Raw genomic sequence first — 20,570 nt, 5'->3', positions numbered from 1 at the left:
TCACCACTTTGCGTCAGAAGAGAGACGTTATCGTTTCTCTCGTCACCTGACTGATGGGGTGTGTGTGTGTGTGTGTGTGTGTGTGTGTGTGTGTGTGGGTGGGTGTGGGTGTGTATGTGTGGGTGTGTGTGTGTGTGTGTGTGTGTGTGTGTGTGTGGGTGTGTGTGTGGGGGGGGGGGGGTGAAGTCACTTAAGGAGTGCGGTGAGGAAGTGCTCATTGCCGTTAGGTCCCACTCCTCTCTCCGGCCTGTCTTGCCTCCCTCCCCCTCTCATTCTTTACTCCCTACCCTTCTCATAAGCTACCTTTTTCTGTCTCAATCCCTTCCTCTCCTCACTCCTCTTCTCACTAGGCATGGGTCGATTTCCGGTTTTACCGGTTCGGTTCGGTATACGAGCCCAAACCGGTTTGATCACGTGCAAACCGAAAAAACCTAAAAAAAAAAAAAAATTTTTTTTTTTTTTTTTTTTAGTTTTTTTTTTTTAGTTTTTTTGCCAGTCCATTCTGATTGCACTATTGTTCGTATTAGCCTCTTCTCAAGTTGCACTAGTAGGCAAAAGTCTTATTTTGTTTATTATGTTGATGTTTGAAGAAAAGTTAAGCTGAATAGTTATGAGAAATAAAAACAGTGTGTTGTTACAGTTAAAAGGTTCTGCTTATTTGTATTCAGTGTTCGTGCTGGTTGGCAGCATACCAGCTTAGAGGTGCATTATCGCCACCAACTGCAGCCGCTTTGATACGTTTTTTGGGGGAATATCGAACCGGTTTCAAAATGTTCAAACCGACCCATGCCTAGGCCCTATATTGTGTGAATTTGTGAGTTTTGAAGTTTATAAGGCAGCTCAGCTGTAAGCCAATCCATTCTGATTGCACTGCTTGTGTTTTTATTAGCCTTTTTCTCAAGTTGCACTATAGGCAGAAGTCTTATTTCATTTATTATTTTGATGTTTAGAAGAAAAGTTGAGCTGAATAGTTATGAGAAATAAATACAGGGTGTGTTTGTTACACAGGTGTCCTGCTTCTTTTTATTCAGTATCATTGCTGGTTGACAATACCAGCTTAGAGGTGTATTATCGCTATCAGGTGGACTGAAGTTGCACTACAGACAGTTATGGGCCACACTCGGGAGCCCTGCTTGAATTTTTTTTTTTTTTTTTTTTAATTACAAAAAAAATCGGTATACCGGTTCGATCCGGTTTAGACAGCAATATCGAACCGGTTTTAAAATTTTCAAACCGACCCAGCCCTACTTCTCACTAGGGATGGGGATTTTGGGGGATTTTACCAGTTCTAAAACGATATTTTTATAAAACGGTACCGGTGCCTGAACCGATAGTTAAGAAAGAACAACAGCATTACAGATTTTTTTTTCAAATGCAAAGAAATTGAACCATATAATGATAAATAAATAATAAATAAACCCTGAGTCAACTACAATAATTGAACAGTTCTGGTGGCTCACCTGGTAGCACGCGCACCATGAAGGCTCGGTCCTTCGCGCGGCCGACGCGGGTTCGAATCCGACCCGAGGTCCTTCCATCCCCTCTCTCTCTCCCCACCTTTCCTGTCTGCCTACTGTCTCGTCCCAAACAAACAGTAAATAACAGTTACGATAATGTCAGTGAAGGAGCAAGCAGCAGCTCAGGCATGGCACCTGAATGAGGCATCGAAGTCTGCGTTGCAATTCGGTACTGGTAGATCCTAAAGGTATCGGTCCCATAGTGGTACCGGGTATCGGGACCCAACCCTACTACCCCTTTATTCAACCACGCAGTCTCATGATGTATCCGGTCAGCCTGCGGGGGGGAACTCACCTCTCGAGGAGGTGATGAAAGAGATCCAGTCCGATGAAAACGTTCAGCACGGTTTCCTCTGTGTGTGCAGGTGCTGGCAGCGAAAATGTTCAGCACGGTTTTCCCTCTGTGTGTGCAGGTGCTGGCAGCATTCAGCATGGTTTCCTCTGTGTGTGCAGGTGCTGGCAGCGTTCAGCACGGTTTCCTCTGTGTGTGCAGGTGCTGGCAGCGGACCCTGACGACGGGGACAACGGAACAGTGGTGTACACCATCAGTCCCCAAAACCCTTTCTACAACATCAACAGCAGCACCGGGAAGATCCGCACCAGTGGGATCACTCTGGACCGGGAGAGCTCCGACCCCAGGGACTCCCTGCTCATGAGGACCATCGTCATCTCAGCCGTCGACCGTGAGTAGCACGCGTGTGGTGCGTGCAAGGCGTGAGTTTGCATTTATGTCCATCTCCACAGCGTATGACTGTGTTTGACTGCAACAGCACGACACACCCAAACCATCTGTAAGTAAGCTCAAATTGCTCTATAGCATTCTTAGCAGGGAGCCTTCAATTCTGAGCGATTAGCCCCGTTCCTGCAAAGCCTCATTCCTCAAGTTTTATGTCGTCCATGAAACTTTTTATTGTGGCTAATAAACTCTCTTGACCGTGAGACGTGGGACCTGCGAGTCTGAATGTGTCCCTCTGGCGCCCTCTTCAGTCGGCAGGCCTCCACTGCGCGCCACGGCGAGCACCACGGTGTTTGTCAACCTGCTGGACCTCAACGACAACGACCCGACCTTCCTCAACCTGCCCTTTGTGGCCGAGGTGCCAGAGGGGCTGCCAAGCGGATCTTCTGTCTTCAAGGTAAACAAACACTAGACCAGAGTCAGGCATTCAGAGCTGGTAATACAGATAAGATCTTCATTTTGGTTTGCATGCTTCAGAGGAGACAATTCAGTTCAACACCAAGTCTGCATAATTTGACACCAATACGTCCAGACAGGCTCATAATGTAATGGCTTTCTGGAGACAGAGTGGAACAATGACTGCTGACTGACAAGATGTTATATTATATGATCAATGATCAATTATTAGACGTCGATCGCCAAGCAGATGGAGTAAGGTGACCGGATTTCTCAAATGAAAATCGCGGACATTTCCAGTCCGGCAATCAATGTATCATTAGAATATCCAATGTTATTTACCTATGAAATAAAAAAGGGGGATGATTCCGGTTTGCTTTATTTTGCCCATGGCTGTTGTACTGTAACAAACAGTCGGCTTCACGAAGAGGCCCCTGGTGCACCCCCCCCCCCGCCCACACACACACACACACACACACACACACACACACACACACAAACACACACACACACACACCACTTAATTCACTGTGCCCCTTTACAAAATGTCACTGTGTTCTCAGCAGCATTAGGCCTGGCCGTCCAAACCTACAGCGCAGAATGTAAGGCAGTACATTAGTAGAAAAGTACAGTATGTTCGGTGGAGTCCTGAGTGCTTCTTCATTGTTCAAGATCTCCTGAAAGAGCTGCATCAGAACATGTAAACACTTGTTGGATGTCTGGATCAACAGGCTACATAAACATGTGATGCTGTGATATGCTTTTAACCCGCCCGTAAGCCTCCCTCAACCTTTCTGAATTGAGTGGTTGGCCAGTGGGCACGTCTGTAAAGGGGAGACTTGTGGGTACTCATAGACTCCATTCTCATTCAGATATCTTGAGGTGCGAGCGGTCAAGGGTCCCCTTTGAAATTTACCATGCCGGTTTTTCAAAATGCATTATTTAGCCCCCTTCCTTCCCGACAAGGTAGCATGGCATTGTTGGTCCCAATGGATGCTGTAGGTCTTACAGTTTCATAGCCTCTAAGTATCTTCACTCTAATCCAAAAAGGTTCATAGTGTCTATACTTTACTTAGATTGATAGGTTTTCTTTTATATCAGACACAGGTTTGTGTTCCTACCTGACATGTTTCGACGGTAGTCAAGTCAAGTCAAGTCAAGTTTATTTATATAGCCCTAATTCACAAGCATGTCTCAGAGGGCTTCACAGAAAGTATGTCTAGCTGATTCTAGCTAACACACAGTAACAAGAATAGACGGTAATACTTCCGTCTTCTTCAGAGGTGTCACTAGATGGTGTGTGACGTGTCGTGGAAGTATTACCGTCGAAACATGTCAGGTAGGAACACAAACCTGTGTCTGATATAAAAGAAAACCTATCAATCTATCTTCACTCTAGATTTAAGAATGAGCCCACTATAGAGCTAGAGTAATGTCGGCCGCAGACGCCAGTAGAAAATCTGGGACATTTTCGGGGACAGCTCCAGCCGGGACAGGTCACCAAAAACGGGGACTGTCCCCGAAAATCGGGGACGTCTGGTCACCTTAAGATGGAGGCGATCATTGTTCTTGAATGGCTTCCAAATAGATTTCTGGAGATGTTTACTTGATCTTTGCTCTCCATTATAATGGTCAAAATCATCAAATCATCAAAATCAATCAATCAAAAATCATCTCCCATGTTTTTCCTTACTCTCTCCTTCCCTTCCTCTCCCCTCTTCTATACCCTCTCCTCTTTCTCCTGGCCTGCCTTAGGTCCATGTGGAGGACCTGGACGAGGACATGAACGGCAACGTGACAATAGCCCTACAGATGGGCATGCCCCGCCTGGACTTCTACCTCAACACCTCCACAGGCGTGCTCACCTCCACGGAAACCCTGGACCGCGAACAGATCGGCCAGTACCACTTAAGGATCATCGCCTACGATGCAGGGAAGTTCCCTCGCACCTCCACTTCAACCCTCACCATCACAGGTGAGAGAGTCTGTGTCTGTGTCTGTGGTTGGCGGTGATGAGATGTTCAGAATGGGTTTGAATGCCCTTTGCCCCCTCTGAAGTTAGCCTAGGGATGAAATTGCTAAGACTGCTGCCTTGGTGTGACTTAGATTTCTCATTCTGATGTGAAGAGTTACTTCATTGTGCAAGATACTGACTGAACCACAGGGCGGACTCAGAAATATGCTAAGTTAGATGCTACCACCTGCTGGTGGGATGTGGAAACCCTCAAAGGAGATTAATGGTCTCACTGCTGTGAACATGATGGAACAGGATTGGATGGAAATGGAATAAGGGGCATTTCTCACATGGATCGGATGAGTCGGAAATGTCAAAATCTCTTCAGATGGAGGAGAATAAATCACATGAATGGATGAAGACGGTGCTTAAACTCTCTTTAACCCCTCTCTTTTATGATAATAATGATCATATATGATACTTTATTCTCTTCTTGCTTGGTGCTCTCCACATACAGTCGAGGTGAACATCAATCATCTTGTTGAAGGACTGTCTCTCTGCACCCTACTGCCTTATGTGTCCTCATGTCAGTCTGTCTCTAACTGTGTGTGTGTGTGCGTGTGTGTGTGTGTGTGTGTGTGTGTGTGTGTGTGTGGGCGCGCGTCTGTGTGTGTGTGTGTGTGTGTGTGTGTGTGTGTGTGTGTGTGTGTGGGCGCGTGTCTGTGTGTGTGTGTGTGTGTGTGTGTGTGTGTGTGTGTGTGTGTGTGTGTGTGGGTCAGTTCTGGACGTGAACGATGAGACGCCCACCTTCTTCCCCGTGGTGCACAACGTGTCCCTGCAGGAGAGCGTCCCGAGGGAGCACACCGTGGCGCGCCTCAACTGCTCCGACAACGACGCCGGCCTCAACGCCGAACTCAGCTACTTCATCACAGGTCAGAGGTCAACGCGGGGAGGTGTGTGTGTGTGTGTGCCAGGGCTGGGGGGCTTGCAGGATTATAGCACTACTGTACTGTATGTACTTATGGTGTGTGTGTGTGTGTGTGTGTGTGTGTTTGTACTTGCTGTATAGTGTGTGTTTGTACTTATGGTGTGTGTGTACTTGTACTCTGTGTGTTTTGTTGTTCAGGTGGAAATCAGGATGGCAGATTCAGCGTGGGCTTCAGAGACGGAGTGGTTCGGACTGTGGTTGGCCTAGACAGAGAGACCCAGCCAAACTACACTCTGGTTATAGAAGCTATAGGTGCGTCATGTCATCATCTTCTTCTTCTGCCATTAGTGGTCGCCACAGCGCATCATCTGTTTCCATCTCTTCCTGTCCTCTGCATCTTCTGTGGCACCAACCACCTGCAGCTCCTCCCTCACCCCATCCATAAACCTCCTCTTTGACCTTCCTCTTCTCCTCTTGCCTGGCAGCTCCATCTTCAGCATTCTTCTCCCGACATAACCAGCGTCTCTCCTCTGCACGTCTCCAAACCATCTCAATCTGGCCCGTCTCACCTTGTCCCCAAACCGTCCAACAACAACGAGCTGTCCCTCTAATGTACCGTACTCATTCCTAATCCTGTCCATCCTCGTCTCTCCCAACAAAAATCTTGGCATCTTCACCTCTGCCACCTCCTCCAGCTCCATCTTTTCATCAGTGCCACTGCCTCCAAACCGTACAACATAGCTAGTCTCACTACCATCTTGTAAGCTTCCCTTTCACTCTTGCTGATACCTCATCATCACACCGTCTGATAATGGGGGGGGGAAAGGGCACCTTTTATCATCCTCGCTTTTACACAATCTTTGTTTGAATCCATTGTAATGGGGTTTTCTTTCTTTCTTGTTTTGTTTTTCATCTTCAAAGCTGCTCTTCTTCTCCACTTTTGTAAGACGGCAGCGATCAAAACAAAAGAGAATGAGAGAAAGCGTTGCCCTGCGCAGTGATTTCAGAGTGTTGCTCAACTTCCTTTGTTCCTGTTTGAAAAGAAAGAAGAAAAACTCTGAGGTTTTCCTGTTTTGGAACTTATCTGTTGAGAGGGCCGTGGACACCAGAGAGCGGAGGAGGAGATAATAAAACCACACAAGAGAAGAGAATTACCCGTATTGCGCTAATTCAACAGCAAACTGAAAATGACCCAACTTTTGAAAGATCCGACAATGCTTCCTCCTTCCCGAAAACTAAACCAATTACATTTCTGTAGTTTCATTATGATTTTTCTATTTGTCATGTTTTGATATCTTCTGCAAACTTTCTTCAGCAAAATCTAGGTATTACATTACGTTTACATTACATCACGTCATTTGGCAGACGCTTTTCTCCAAAGCGACTTACAATAACACATTTTTGTCAGCAATAGCGCAATCAACTATGCAACACAGTCTATGACAACTACAACTTCTGAAGAATAGTGGTAAAGTTTAGTTAAGGTTATTTTTTTTTAGAGAGAGAGAGAGAGAGAGAGAGAGAAAGAAGTTAGTTTCAAGAAGGGCCCAGATGGAGCCTGAAAAGGTGAGTCTTTAGTCTTTTCCGAAAGATCGGCAGTGATTCGGCCGTCCTGACCGAAGGTGGAAGCTCGTTCCACCATTGTGGTCAGGGACGAGAAGAGTCGCGAACGGGATAAGCGAATTTTGACCCCCCCGTAGCGGAGGAGGGGCGAGGCGTCCTGCACTGGTGGAGGAGCGGAGGGAACGGTGAGAGATTTGGAGCCTGACCATAGATTGTAAGTACAGAGGGGCTGTCTGGTGTAGCTGCCCTGTAGGCCAGAACCAGTGTTTTGAATTTAATGCGCGCCGAGATGGGAAGCCAGTGAAGGTCGCGGAAGAGGGGAATGACATGAGAGAATTTGGGTTGGTTGAAAACCAGACGGTACTGGTGATCGAAATCAGGCTCTTCACTTACTGTAGCTTTATGTTCATGACCTTAGCCTATGGTTTGCCCCTCATGTAAACATCAATGAAAGTACTATCGTTTTATTAAATCAAGTCCGGCTCCTCCATGAAAACCAAACGCCCATCCGTTTGACTTGACCTGCCGCCAACCCTGAAATGAGCATAAACTAGCATCATTGTGACTGTTATGAATGTGTTTGTTTCTGCACCTATGCAAACAAACTAAAGCCCTGTTTGGAATCGGTCCCTATGACAGAAATAAGTGGGCTATTTAGTGTGTTCGCCATTTTTTTATAGTGTCCGAATTCTCAACTGTTAATCTGATTCACTATATAGTCCACTATAAAATACCCACAATACACAGCGATTTCTAGTGAACAGCAAATGTACCCTACATTTACCACAATGCAATGCGGTCGTCTTTACCGAAGGAGAAGAAGAACGTTTTTAAGCAAGATGGTGCATCTTGTGATGCAATGATCTTCAGAAAAAAATATACATTTAAAATTAAAATTAAAATTTTAAAAATATACATTTCTATTTCAGACAACGGTCCAGCGGGCAGCCGGAGGACAGGCACAGCCACTGTGTATGTTGAAGTGCGAGACGTTAACGACAACCGGCCCATCTTCCTCCAGAACAGCTATGAGGCCAGCATACTGGAGAGTGTGGCCCAAGGAACCAGCATCCTTCAGGTGGAGACACACTGCAAAAAACCTCCAAACATAATCGCACTTCTACAAGTCAAGCTTGAAAAAACACTTTATTTCCCAACAGAATAAACAGATAAACACAATCAGTCAAATACAAAGAGTGGTTTCCTTTTGGAAATGGCTCAGGTAGCGTGTGCCTGTCTTGTCAGTGCTGATAATAACCCACCATCAGCATGCAGCTAGAGTACGGTGACTCTGCCAGCTGCTTTTATCAGCTGTTATTGAGACTTGAGTGAAATAATAATTGGCAAATAATCCTTAGGGTTCGTTTTTAATCTGTGGATTAACAGTTGGAGGGGGTTTAGGCTACTCCGTCAATAGACTACTTGCACAACTCTACTACTTCCTGAAATGAGTAGGGCATCTTGGTTTCCTGTCCTACACTATTGGATGAACTGATTAATGTCAGGTGTGCCTGACTGCTGCAGTCACAACAACAGTGATCAGGCACACCTGACATTAATCCATTCATCCAATAGTGTAGGACAGGAAACCAAGATGCCCTACTCATTTCAGGAAGTAGTGGAGTTGTGCAAGTGGTCTATTGGCTGCCCTTGAGCATTGCACTCAACCCCTAACTTCCCCCACTGGAGCTGCGGAGTGTTCACAGTAGAAGACTGTGGTTTGTAGTGGGCTGTGTGACTGTGATGACGGCTTGTGCTGAAAAGGCACAAACTGTACATTGCTCAGGTGACTTTATCAGGTTTAAAAAAAAAGGCAAATTATCAATCATAGGAAAAGTATAATTTCCTGCAGTTACCTAATTATGCTAGCACTTGTTTTGCGACAAAACCCCACTCAAAATATTTCAAAATAAATTTCCACAGGTCGCAGGTCCAGCCACGAAGCATACAGGTAACGCTGGTCTCCGGGAGCATGTCAGTGAGCTCTCGGCCTCTGTCCTCCTCAGTTCAGATCTCGGTGACGTAGTCAAACAGACAGGGCATGGTGAGCTGTGGCTCCGCCCTGGCCTCAGGCTGCAGCGTCTGTGTGGGCGGGGCCAGGGGGGGGGAGGAGGCGTGGTCGGCGTGCGGGCGCTCCGGCGGCCCGCGGCGCGGCGGCCGTCTGAACGAGACGTTGTAGGCGCGTCGGTACGAGCCCAGCCTCTTCCACTCCTTGAGCTGCGGCTCGCTGGAGCTGCTGCTGCTCCCCCTGCTGGTCAAGCCTCGCCCCGGGCCGCCGCAGCCCCCCTCAGAGTCGTCGTCGTCCTGCTGTCCGGAGGGCCGGCACACGGCCAGGAAGGCCGCCAGCCCGGCCAGCAGCAGCGACAGGCCCAGCACCACCATGATGGTGAACTCTGGGTCGTGGCCGTCGTCTGAAGGCAGCGAGACGGAGGGAGAGACGCTGGCAGCCAAGCCCGACAGAGTGAGGGCTTCTGCGGGCGAGGATGAGGTGACGTTGTTGGACCCGGGAGCGGTGGAGTTCATGTTGTCTTGGCCCTGGATGGGGGAAAACGCATGGAAAAGGAGGTTAGGTGGCAAGTCTGTGTTGTTGTTTTTTTACCTTTATTTATACAGGGGGAGGTGTCACTGAGAGCAATGCTCTCTTTTTCAAGAGCGCCCTGTTCACATTCACACACACACATTCATACCAGGAAGCTGCCCAGTACAACCACAGTCTGATCTGCTGGCCACTGAGCAGCTCTACTGGAGCGGTTGGGGTTTAAGGGCCTTGCTCAAGGGCATGTCAGTGGTGGTAATGAGGGAGGGGCAAGCGCTGCCTTTTCACTTTCCCCACCCAGATTTCTCCTGCCCGTCCCGGGGATTGAACCGATGACCTTCTTGAACCTTGAACAAGCTCGCTTCTCTAACCTTTGGGCCACGACTGCCTGTGCTTTTCACGTTGAAGTGTGCGTGTGTGTGTGTGTGTGTGTGTGTGTGTGTGTGTGTGTGTGTGTGTGTGTGTGTGTGTGTGTGTGTGTCTGCGTGTGTGCGCGCGCGTGTGTGTGTGTGTGTGTGTGTGTGTGTGTGTGTGTGTGTGTGTGTGTGTGGTCAGCCAGCCAGCCTCTATCAGAGGGCCACAGCAGCTCTGCTGATGCGCCGTGTTTCGCCCCACCAGCCAAGCCTAACCAAGCTGAGTTTAGGCTTATCTGGGGGGGCTTATTTTGCAGTTTATTAGGATCATACACTCAAGGGCTTGCAATGTACACACACACACACACACAGAAACGCATGCATGCACACATGCAGATGCAGGGAGTGGTTTGGCATTTGCGGCAATTATGTAGCTATTAAATCAATGACTACAACACAGTCAATGCTTGACAGGCTTTCTTCAGTGTAATACAAATTGGGTTTATTAAAATGCCCCTCGTAAAGTACGAGACGGCCCACCTCTCCTACCCCGGTCTCCAATTATCCCCCCTCTCATTCTCCACGTCTCCTCCTCCCCCCCCCCCCCCCCCCCTCCTCGGCACACAGTAACATTTGTAAATGTCATCGTCCTTAATTCAGCGGAGACAAAGCGTGGCTTATCGGTTTAAGGGAAACACATTGGGACGTGAAATTATTTTTAAGACCAAAATGCCAGGAAAAGCTGTGAAAAGGCCAGTGGAGCAGGATGGCTCGTTAAGAGAGTCGGTTCATTAGTCGCACACACACATGCACACGCACACACACACACACATGCACACACGCACACACACATGCACACACACATACATATACACACCAGCTATTCAAACACAAAGTTCCGTCCTCTCACCCCCCCCGCACACTGTACCCGCACACGTCTGTGATGAGGCCAGATGACGGGGCGAGCTGTGAGGTACTCTCCCTCTCTGTATCGCCCCACGCTGTTGTTCCTCTAAGATCTGACAGCTCAGCTACTTTTCAAACAGTTCAAACTTCTTCACGACTTCCTTTACAAGTGCACTTTCTCTCTAACCACACTCGTGTTTGTTAGAGTTGGACCCGCTCTGCTGCTGCCCACATGGCTCTTCAATAATTTCTCATTATGGCGTACTTTTATTTTATTTTATGCATATCAGATTTTTATTGCCTTTTATGGCCTCTTGCGTTGCCTCTCTGATTTGCGCTCATTTCTCATCCCGTCCACTCAATATTTCATCAGCCAGACTTCATGTAAGCAGAGATTGAAAACGAGGAGCTACAGTAACAGTTCATAGACGTCAGAACCTGCAGCCTCTCTCTGTTGTTGGCCAATATCCACATTCACGTTCTGCCACTTCCGGATGAGTCTTAATCATACTAACCCAAATACGTGCATGGTCCCTCTCACACACACACGCACACACACACGCACACGCACACGCACACACACACACACACGCACGCACGCACACACACACACACACACACACACACACACGCGTGCAGTTACTCAAGCACATGTCAGGAAATGTGGTTTTGAAAAGTTAAGTTGTAAAATGAGACATGAACCATTACAACAGATTAAGAGCACCTCTTACAAAACAACCATTGTGGACATAAAAAAAGACATGGAGGCAGTATTGAGATCACTAGCTATCATAGGAGCATCATTTTCAACATGTTCATTTGAGACAAAGTAACAATGTGTTTACTTCTGAAATTCTCAACAATCCCCTCCCCCCCCCCGAGTGAACATGTCTTTATAAATATTTGTATTGGAAAAATAGATACTCACACACCCACCACACTTTAGAGACTCTTTCAAACAGCACCTTGTTTAAGTCCAGTAAAGTGAGGGTCAGACTTGTTTCTTGGCTGCACACACACTCTCTCCCCCTCCTCACGCTGTTACTTTCCCAGAGTGTGAGGGGGGAAGCGTTAGGGGGGGGGACGGGGGACGCGGGGGGACGGGTGGGACAAGGGGGTAACACTTCTGATTGAAACGCCTTGCTATTGTTTTAATCCCAGCGAGCGCGGGACAACCGTGCGTTCTCCACGCCGCGCGGCGCCTCGGCGAGTAATCTCCCGACGCGGACGCTCCACGCGCGCACAACTCGCAACATCTGCTCCGGCAATGTAGCCTTGCACTTTTTTACACCCCTTTTTTTACGGCCCTAAGTGGTGCAGTCCACTGTGTAATACCCTATTCATCACTCACCAATCTGACCCCCCAGCCTCTTTTCTCTGCCGGCCTCCCCCCCCCCCCCTCCCCTCCCCTCCCCTCCTCATTCTCCTCTCCTCTCCACATCTCTTTATAAAGCTAATGAGACTGAAGTTGGGCCCCCTCTCTTCACAGAGCGGGCGAGAGAGCAAAGGAGGACACACAGGACTAGAGAGAGAGAGAGAGAGAGAGAGAGAGAGAGTGAGAGAGAGTCTGTGTGTGGTGTGTCTATGTGTTGGTGCATACCTGGGAACATGCACATGTGTTTGAGTGTCTTGTGTGTGTGTGTGTGTGTGTGCGTGTGTGTGTGTGTGTGTGTGTGTGTGTGTGTGTGTGTGTGTGTGTGTGCGTGTGTGTGTGTGTGTGTGTGTGTGTGAATATGTGCTTTGTCGGCACAACACACACAGCTCTGACACAGTCACAGAGAGAGAGAGCAGGGATGAATTCGACCTCATCTCTTGCCAGCATCTCTGTGCCTCTCTGGATTCAGACTTCACTCTTATGACACGGCCCATTCAGCAGTGCTGGGCCGCCTTTTTTATCTGTGTACGCTCTGGAGCCATGCTGTCTGTCTGTCTGTGCCGGGTTTGTGTTTGCCTCTGCTTTTTGGCGATCTGCCTGTGATAGAGAGAGAGAGAGGCAGACAGAGACACAGAGAGAGAGAGAGAGAGAGATGGAGTCGCTGCCAAGCTATGCTGGAGTTGTTGTGGCAACGAACGGGACATTGTGGGCCAGTGGATGCGTGGTGAATGAGGAAGTATATAGATTCGTCCGTCCGTCTGTCTGTATACATCTTTGCATCGATCACAGGGTGCGTCCGATAATGTTGCCTAGCAACTAACGATTATTGTCATTATCGATTAATCTGTCGATTATTTTCTCGATGAATCGATTAGTTGTTTGGTCAATAAAATGTCATAAAATTGTGAAAAGAATGTCGATCAGTTGTTTCCCAAAGCCCAAGGTGACTTCCTCAAAATGTCTTGTTTTGTCCACTGGGTTTACTGTCATAGAGGAGTAAAGAAACCAGAAAATATTCACATTTAAGGAGTTGGAATCAGAGAATTTTGACTTTTTTTCTTAAAGAAATTACTCAAAAAACGATGAATCGATTATCAAAATAGTTGTCGGTTATTTTTCTGTCGATCGACTAATCGATTAATCGATGAATCTTTGCAGCCCTACTGTTGTGGCTAAAACACACCGCCACCCCCCCCCCCCCCCCCCCCCCCCCCCTGCCACCCCCCCAACACACACACACATGATTCCCATCCAAATGATACATCCTTTGATCATTGAACCGAATCCAAGAGTGTATTTATTTGTGTTTCCGTTAGTGTCTCATGATGATATCTATCTTGGCTCTTGCATATTTTGGCCGTCTCCATTCACAGACTGCAAATTGGGATGAAGTCATAACTTTGTAATGTATTGGCATACAGGGAGGTTGATGGCATCGCTGCAAGTAGCCGGATGGCCTGCGTCAACGTATCTCTGGCTCTGCAGACCGGGGGGGATGGATGCTGCTGTGCTGTTATTTGTATGCAGCAACAGAGTTTGTGTTTGTGCAGGTGCAAGCCACAGACGCAGACCAGGGAGAGAACGGCAGGGTCCTGTACAGGATCCTCTCTGGTAAGTGTGACTGTAGTGACTTCCTGTTTCCTCCCCGATGGTTTTCACACGTACACCGCCGCTCACAAGCAATGCGTCCCATGCCACACTGACTGCCACACTGACTGAGTTGCACGACTTATCATCTGCTGCTAGCGTTGTTAGTTTAATTGTGTTAATTGTGCAGTGTGGGTAAGAAGCACTGGGGGGGGAAATATCTAAAAAAAATCTTAATGTGTTTAGTTTCTCATATTCCAACTTCAGTGTTATTTTTCTCACAACACATTGAAAATGCCACTAATGGGCAGGTGCGAGAATTCCTCTTGTTTGCCAACTGCTGACACATAATCAGAGAAGAATGACACAAATGACACATTATTGAAGCAAGTTCATTTGCATTGTAATGAAATGATCTCACCCTGGTGTTTTCACAAAAATGATTTAAGACCCAATACTAAACTACTTGCTACAATGCACATTTTTATTACAGTATAAATCTTTCTCTCTCTCTCTCTCTCTCCGTGTGTGTGTGTGTGTGTCTGTGTGTGTGTGTGTGTGTGTGTGTGTGTGTGTGTGTTTGCGTGTGCGTGTGCGTGTGTGTGTGTGTGTGTGCGTGTGTGTGTGTACGTACGTGTGTGTGTGTGTGTGTGTGTGTGTGTGTGTGTGTGTATGTGTGTGTGTGTGTGTGTGTGTGTGTGTGTGTGTGTGTGTGTGTGTGTGTCTGTGTACGTGCTTGTGAATGCATGCAGGGAACAGCAACCGTCTGTTCAGCATGGATAAGCACACCGGGCTGGTGACGCGCGGCCTCCGGGCTCTGGACAGAGAGGGCAGCAGCTCCCACGTGCTGGAGGTGGAGGCCTACAACAGTGACCAGGGCAGCATGAGGAGCTCCGTACGGGTGAGGAGATGGGGGGGGGGGGGGGGGGGGGGGGGTGAAGGGGAGAAGGGGGGGGGGGGGGGGGGTGAAGGGGAGAAGGGGGGGGGACCCTGCAATGAGTTTCAACAATCATAGAAAGGTTAAAAGAATACAACGTTGGTCAGAGATTGGTAAATCGGAACCTAACCATAACCTATAGATTCATACATTTTAAAAATGAAATTGACTCAGTAGAGCTGATGAAACCACAGTTTCTTTTTGGGACTATTTTAAACAGCGTTTAATCTGTTTTATCTGTACACAGTCAAAAATCATCCATCTCTTTCATTTCCTACCTATACAAGTAGTCCTGTTATTATTTTTGTATCATATTTTGCGTTAAGTTGACCAAACTCCTACACAAACTTATCAGATGCATTTACGTGCCAATTAGAGCTGCAACAAGTTCTCCTTTTCTCACTTTTGAGATCGTGCTACTCTCACTCAACATAGTGTGTGCTAAAGTGTTAACATGGAGCACGGCAGCAAATGATCTACACATGCATGATTTTAGTGTTTATGTTTCATCACTTAAATAGATACATTTCCCAATCTCCCCCAAAAAAACTCTGTATTCCTAAAAGTAAATGTGCAGAGTTTGACGTCCAGCTTCAAATGTCGCCCCCTGCAGGTGATTGTCTACGTGGAGGACGCCAATGACGAGCCGCCAGTGTTTACCCTGCAGCAGTACAACCGGCTGAGCCTCAGGGAGACCGCTGGCATCGGCACGTCTGTCATCGTGGTGCGTGCCACCGACCCTGACACTGGTGGGTGCAACCTCAGATCAAACGGGATTATTATTTATTAAAAGGAATTAAACTGGGGCGGACAAACCACGTCTTTATTTCGTCACAGAAGACACAGCACGAATGCACACACACACACACACACACACACACACACACACACACATGTGCACGGTAGCCAGTACACACACACATGCAATTGGAGGCGCCATGAAATTTGCCCTCTGCGTTTGACCCATCCTGGCTCGTCCTCAGTGGGCAGCTGCAGTGAAGCGCCCGGGGACCAACTTCTTCCAACCGCCGCTGGTCAGATAACGATCTTCTTTAGAGTTCTTGTTGCTGTCGATCAACTTAGTATCAGGTTTGATCTTAACACCATGCAACACAATGTGGCATTCAGCTAATTGTGACTTAAAGGATCAGTTCACCCAAAAAAATTATTTCACTCATGATCTAAGTCTACTTCTGCTCTGCTGGCATTGACACATCTGTCAGTGTGTGTGCCACCGACCCCTGACACTAGTGGGTGTCACTCCAAATGAAGTCTATAAAGTCTCTCAACCACTGCTTGTTGTGAAGGCCGTAGTCTGGACCTGCCTTGTTTCATCGCCCTGCTGCACACACAGAAAGACCTTTAGCTAAACACACAGAAAGACCTTTAGCTAAATGTGACATACAACGTACTTCTGCTCCAGGGTGGACTTCCCCTTTCCACTTCCCGTGGTGTCAAGAATTGCTTTGACACAGTGTTGCACATCTGTGGCTGTGAGTGACACACTTTCTCCAAAACAGCAGAGCAGGCCTGAAGATGTTATAAACAGAAGGATGGAATGTCCCTGTTCTTAAATAAAAACACTGGTAGCTATAAATAATTGAAAGAGTAACATTGGAAACAAAATATTTTTTTTACTATGCTGGGAGAATACTCCATTGTGATTGGCTGGAAGGTAAACGTGCTATAACATACATACAGCAACCTTTGACACAAATGTTTGATCCTAAATAAATTGCCACTTTTGATCACTCAAATAAGTCGATTTTCAAGTTGTCTTCAAACCGTCCAAGTTACTGATCATCGGTCATTAATGCAGTCGTGTTAAAAATAACATTATTCTGCCATGATGTTAAAACCTGTCCATAATGTATCTCTCTAAGATATCATTACAACACCTTGTCCCCCACCCCCCCCCCCCCCACCCCCTCCAGGTGATGGTGGTGCCGTAGCTTACGCCATCGTGTCCGGTGCGGACCGTAAGTTTGAGGTGGACGTCAGCACGGGCCTGGTGACCACTGTGGACTACCTGGACTTTGAGACCAAGACCAGCTATCTGATGAACCTCTCGGCCACCGACCAGGCCCCGCCGTTCCACCAGGGCTTCTGCGCCGTCTACGTCACCTTGCTCAACGAGCTGGACGAGGTGGTGGCGTTCGTCTCGATGGCGTACGAGGCGTCGCTGCGGGAGAACATCGCCACGGGCGCGGAGGTGGTGCAGGTGCAGGCCGAGTCAGCCGACAACCTGAACCAGCTGAGTTACCGCTTCGACCCGGACACCTCGCCCGTCGCTCTGGCCCTCTTCAAGATAGACGCCGTCACGGTGAGTGGAGGAGGAGGACAGATGAACCGAGATGTTCCAATACCAATACCATTTATTCCTTCCCGATACCGATTCCGATACCTGAAGTTGCATATCGGCCGATACCGAGTATGCAGTATCGTATCAGAGTCATTTCTGATATAACGGTATTGGAACAACTACAGACGCGGAAAGGCCAGGTCCATCATATTGGACAGATTTCTAAGCTATGCGTACATGTATAGAATATTTATGGACTCTTTGTTTGTGGACATATACATTATATTGATGTTCTCCACCCTCAGGGTCGTATCACAGTGACAGGCCTGCTGGACAGAGAGAAGGGGGACCACTACCTCTTGACTGTGATAGCTGATGATGGAGGACCTAAGAAGGAAACTGTGGTACGACCCTTCACTCTGACACTTTCTCTTGTCTTGTCTTTCTTTCTCCAGGTGCACTTTTCAACTCAATATTGTGTCTTGTCTATTCTATTGTAGAAAAGCTAATGGCATTCCTCTTTTATTCATTGCATCCTTCCTGGGAACTGCAGAAGGTAAGACTTTTTTGAGCACATAACACAAAATGTGTGTGTGAAGTGATTATCCTGTATTTTTTTTTAGGTCTGGTGATCTTATTTAATTTCAAAGGTAAGTAGGGGTGCACCGATCGATCGGCAAGCAATCTGTATCGGCCGATTTTGACCTCAAATATGCGATCGGCTGATTGCCGATATTTCGGCTGATTGCCGATATATTTTTATATTATTATTATTTTATTTTATTTTTTTTAAAGCCCTATCACTAATCAGGCTTTCCAACGATATAAAATACAATGCCAATTGGTATTATTAAAGGGGAGAAATAATCGACCGAAATAACGTTTCCAAACTTTTTTGGGGGAGTTTATATATCGGTGATCGGTGATCGGTAGGGCAGATATTTCCCATACGTGATCGGCAATCGGTGATCGGTGGCAAAAAAAACGTGATCGGTGCACCCCTAAAGGTAAGTGTAATTTCAGTGATCTAGCCGGTGGCAGAACCTCATACATCTCATCCTACCTCCTGACAGGTGTCAATCACCATCCTGGATGAGAACGACAACAGTCCGCAGTTTGACGTCACATCCGATTCGTCAGTGGACGTCCCAGAGGACACGCCCACCGGTCAGAAAGTGGCAGTGGTGTTGGGAAGGGACGACGACGCTGGCAACAACGGCTTGGTGAGGTGTTCTGTGTTAGCGTGTTAACGTCCATAAATCATTCATGTTGAGATATTAGTAATTGCACTAATATCTCAACATTAATGATTTACAAGGATAAATGAGACCATCACAGAGAAGACTGCTAGCCTATTTAAAATGGTGTGCCACCAGGAAATCTGTGCTGGAGGGCCACAGCACTATATTGCTTCTCAGTCCCGAATATTATGATCTTGTTAAGTCGTGCCCTCAAAAGATTATGAATCTTGTTCCTCGTAATATTTTAGTATACTGTCTGTCTGTCTGTCTGTCTCTCTCTCTCATTCTCTCCCTCTCTCTCTCTCTCTCTCTCATCTCTCTCTCAGATCAAGTTCACTCTGGTGGCCGGCAACATGCAGGACGTGTTTGAGATCAAGACTGTAAACAACAGCTATGGGGAGGTCTACGTCAACTCTGCTCTGGACAGAGAGTCTGTAGACCGCTACCTACTCAGGGTCAGAGAACTATTCATCACACGCATACTTTTTGGCACATTTGTTTGCTATTCGAGTTGATAGTTATGTCAATCAATTGAAGGAAAAGTGTTTCCTTTTCTATTTGCCTTTGTTGGCTTCAGAAGACGTGGTGCACACACACTTTGCTTTGTGTGTCTACGTGTGATTGTGCGTCACTCTCTGAGTGCGTCTGTTGTTGCAGGTGCGCGCCACAGACAGCGGCTCGCCTCCCAGGCACGCAGACCGCTCGCTCACCATCAATATCCTGGACGTCAACGACAACGTTCCAGTCATAGAGAGCCAGAGGGGCTACAACGTCAGTGTCAGCGAGGTACGACGCACACACACACACGCACAGACACACACACACGCACGCACACACACACACACACACACACACACACGGTTCATTATAACCATGCATGATGTCAGTCTGTGCTTTGGTGGGTTCGCACTGCCCCTCATGACTTATTGCTTTTATGAAGCAACAGTAGAAAGAACACAAATGTTGATTGCTATTTTATTGTTAATTGATAAGAATTAGATTAGAAAAATTTGATTTTTATCTTGCACTAAACAATATAGATCCTGAATAGTAGCTAAATGTAATTGTTAAGTGACACTTTTAAGAGTGGTGATTTTTGGTTTGTGTGTTAATGTTTAAGTTATCTTATGCAGTCACCGGTTTGTGTTTATTGGGTACTTTACAACAGCTTTCCAATCTGACTCGACCAATCGGACCTGAGGACCGGCACTGTCTGTTTTATAATGTATGTAATGTACACTGCAGAACATCGGAGGAGGTACGTCAGTCCTGCGCGTGGTAGCGACCGACCGCGACATCGGTCCCAACGCCATGCTGTATTACTACATCACTGCCGGGAACCAGGACCTGACCTTCCGTATGGACCGAGCCACGGGGGAGGTGGTGACGCGGACGGCGCCGCCCGACCGGGAGCGCCAGCAGGAGTACCGGCTGACCGTCACCGTGGAAGACGATGGCACGCCACCGCTGTCGGTGAGGCACAGGGAACAGGGGGGGGGGTAAGGGGGGGACATCTATCTGAACATGCAGGCCTACACATTTTCAAAATTTACTACAACTACACTGCATAAAATACCCATCCTAACATCATTTTTTTTTGTCTATTGAGTCTTAAAATCTGAACTCTTCTCCAAACAAGTGAGAGAGAGAAATCTACTCGTGGGGTTTAGATCATTTTAAATGAATTCCATTGTGAATGAAATTGTTTAGAGAATGTTCTTGCATCAAGTGGCATTATCTTAGATTTTTTCCATTTGTCTTGAGGAAAACAAGATTTTAATACTACAGTCAAATGCATTTCCATGCACAAGAGAAATATGAGAAATAAGAGTATTTTTATAATTATAACGACACATAGAACATCCAGTGTTGCTGTAGAGGTTTATGACAAACTGAGCTGAACCTTTAGTATCTCATATAGGCCTTTTTTTCACAGCAGCCAATTTGTGTCTAAAAGGCAGGAAGTAACACAGGTGCACCAAAACATTAATTAGGGTTTCCGACTTCCACTCCATTTAGGACATATGTCCGTTTGCAAAATGTGTGTCTATATTTCTCTATCATATAATTGTTCGATGTGTTATTATTACTACTGTAATTTGTTACTGTTGTGTCAGCTAGCCCTCCTTTCCCTGTTCTCTCCATATAGTCTCCCATACTCTCTCTATACTCCCATACTCTTCCATACGCTCTCTCCTCTCCCACATTTCACATTCTCTCCCCCCCGCCCCCCCCCCCC

The 20,570-nt window shown here is 47.1% G+C and overlaps 2 protein-coding genes across 2 annotated transcripts in view; one reads left to right on the top strand and one right to left on the bottom strand.

The window, feature by feature from the left end:
• Positions 1-20,570, top strand: part of cdh23 (cadherin-related 23) — a gene marked incomplete at its 5' end in the record, with an annotated part of 241,806 nt that overhangs the window by 172,179 nt on the left and 49,057 nt on the right. Inside the window, 15 exon segments of the mRNA XM_083658386.1 lie at positions 2,011-2,200; positions 2,505-2,650; positions 4,405-4,624; positions 5,383-5,535; positions 5,730-5,843; positions 8,024-8,172; positions 13,815-13,875; positions 14,604-14,752; positions 15,402-15,537; positions 16,723-17,111; positions 17,396-17,494; positions 18,164-18,313; positions 18,658-18,786; positions 18,989-19,117; positions 19,577-19,804. Coding sequence (XP_083514512.1) covers positions 2,011-2,200; positions 2,505-2,650; positions 4,405-4,624; positions 5,383-5,535; positions 5,730-5,843; positions 8,024-8,172; positions 13,815-13,875; positions 14,604-14,752; positions 15,402-15,537; positions 16,723-17,111; positions 17,396-17,494; positions 18,164-18,313; positions 18,658-18,786; positions 18,989-19,117; positions 19,577-19,804 — 2,442 coding nt within the window.
• Positions 9,102-9,617, bottom strand: LOC310796055 (uncharacterized protein; the record flags this gene model as incomplete). Its single annotated transcript, XM_083658210.1, has 1 exon — positions 9,102-9,617. The coding sequence occupies one exon, from the start codon at positions 9,615-9,617 to the stop codon at positions 9,102-9,104; it is 516 nt and encodes a 171-aa protein (XP_083514336.1).

The sequence above is a fragment of the Poromitra crassiceps genome, assembly GCF_964638095.1.
Source record: "Poromitra crassiceps genome assembly, chromosome: 22".
In the NCBI taxonomy this organism is placed as follows: Eukaryota; Metazoa; Chordata; class Actinopteri; order Beryciformes; family Melamphaidae; genus Poromitra; species Poromitra crassiceps.
This window is presented reverse-complemented; position numbering and strand designations above follow the sequence as displayed.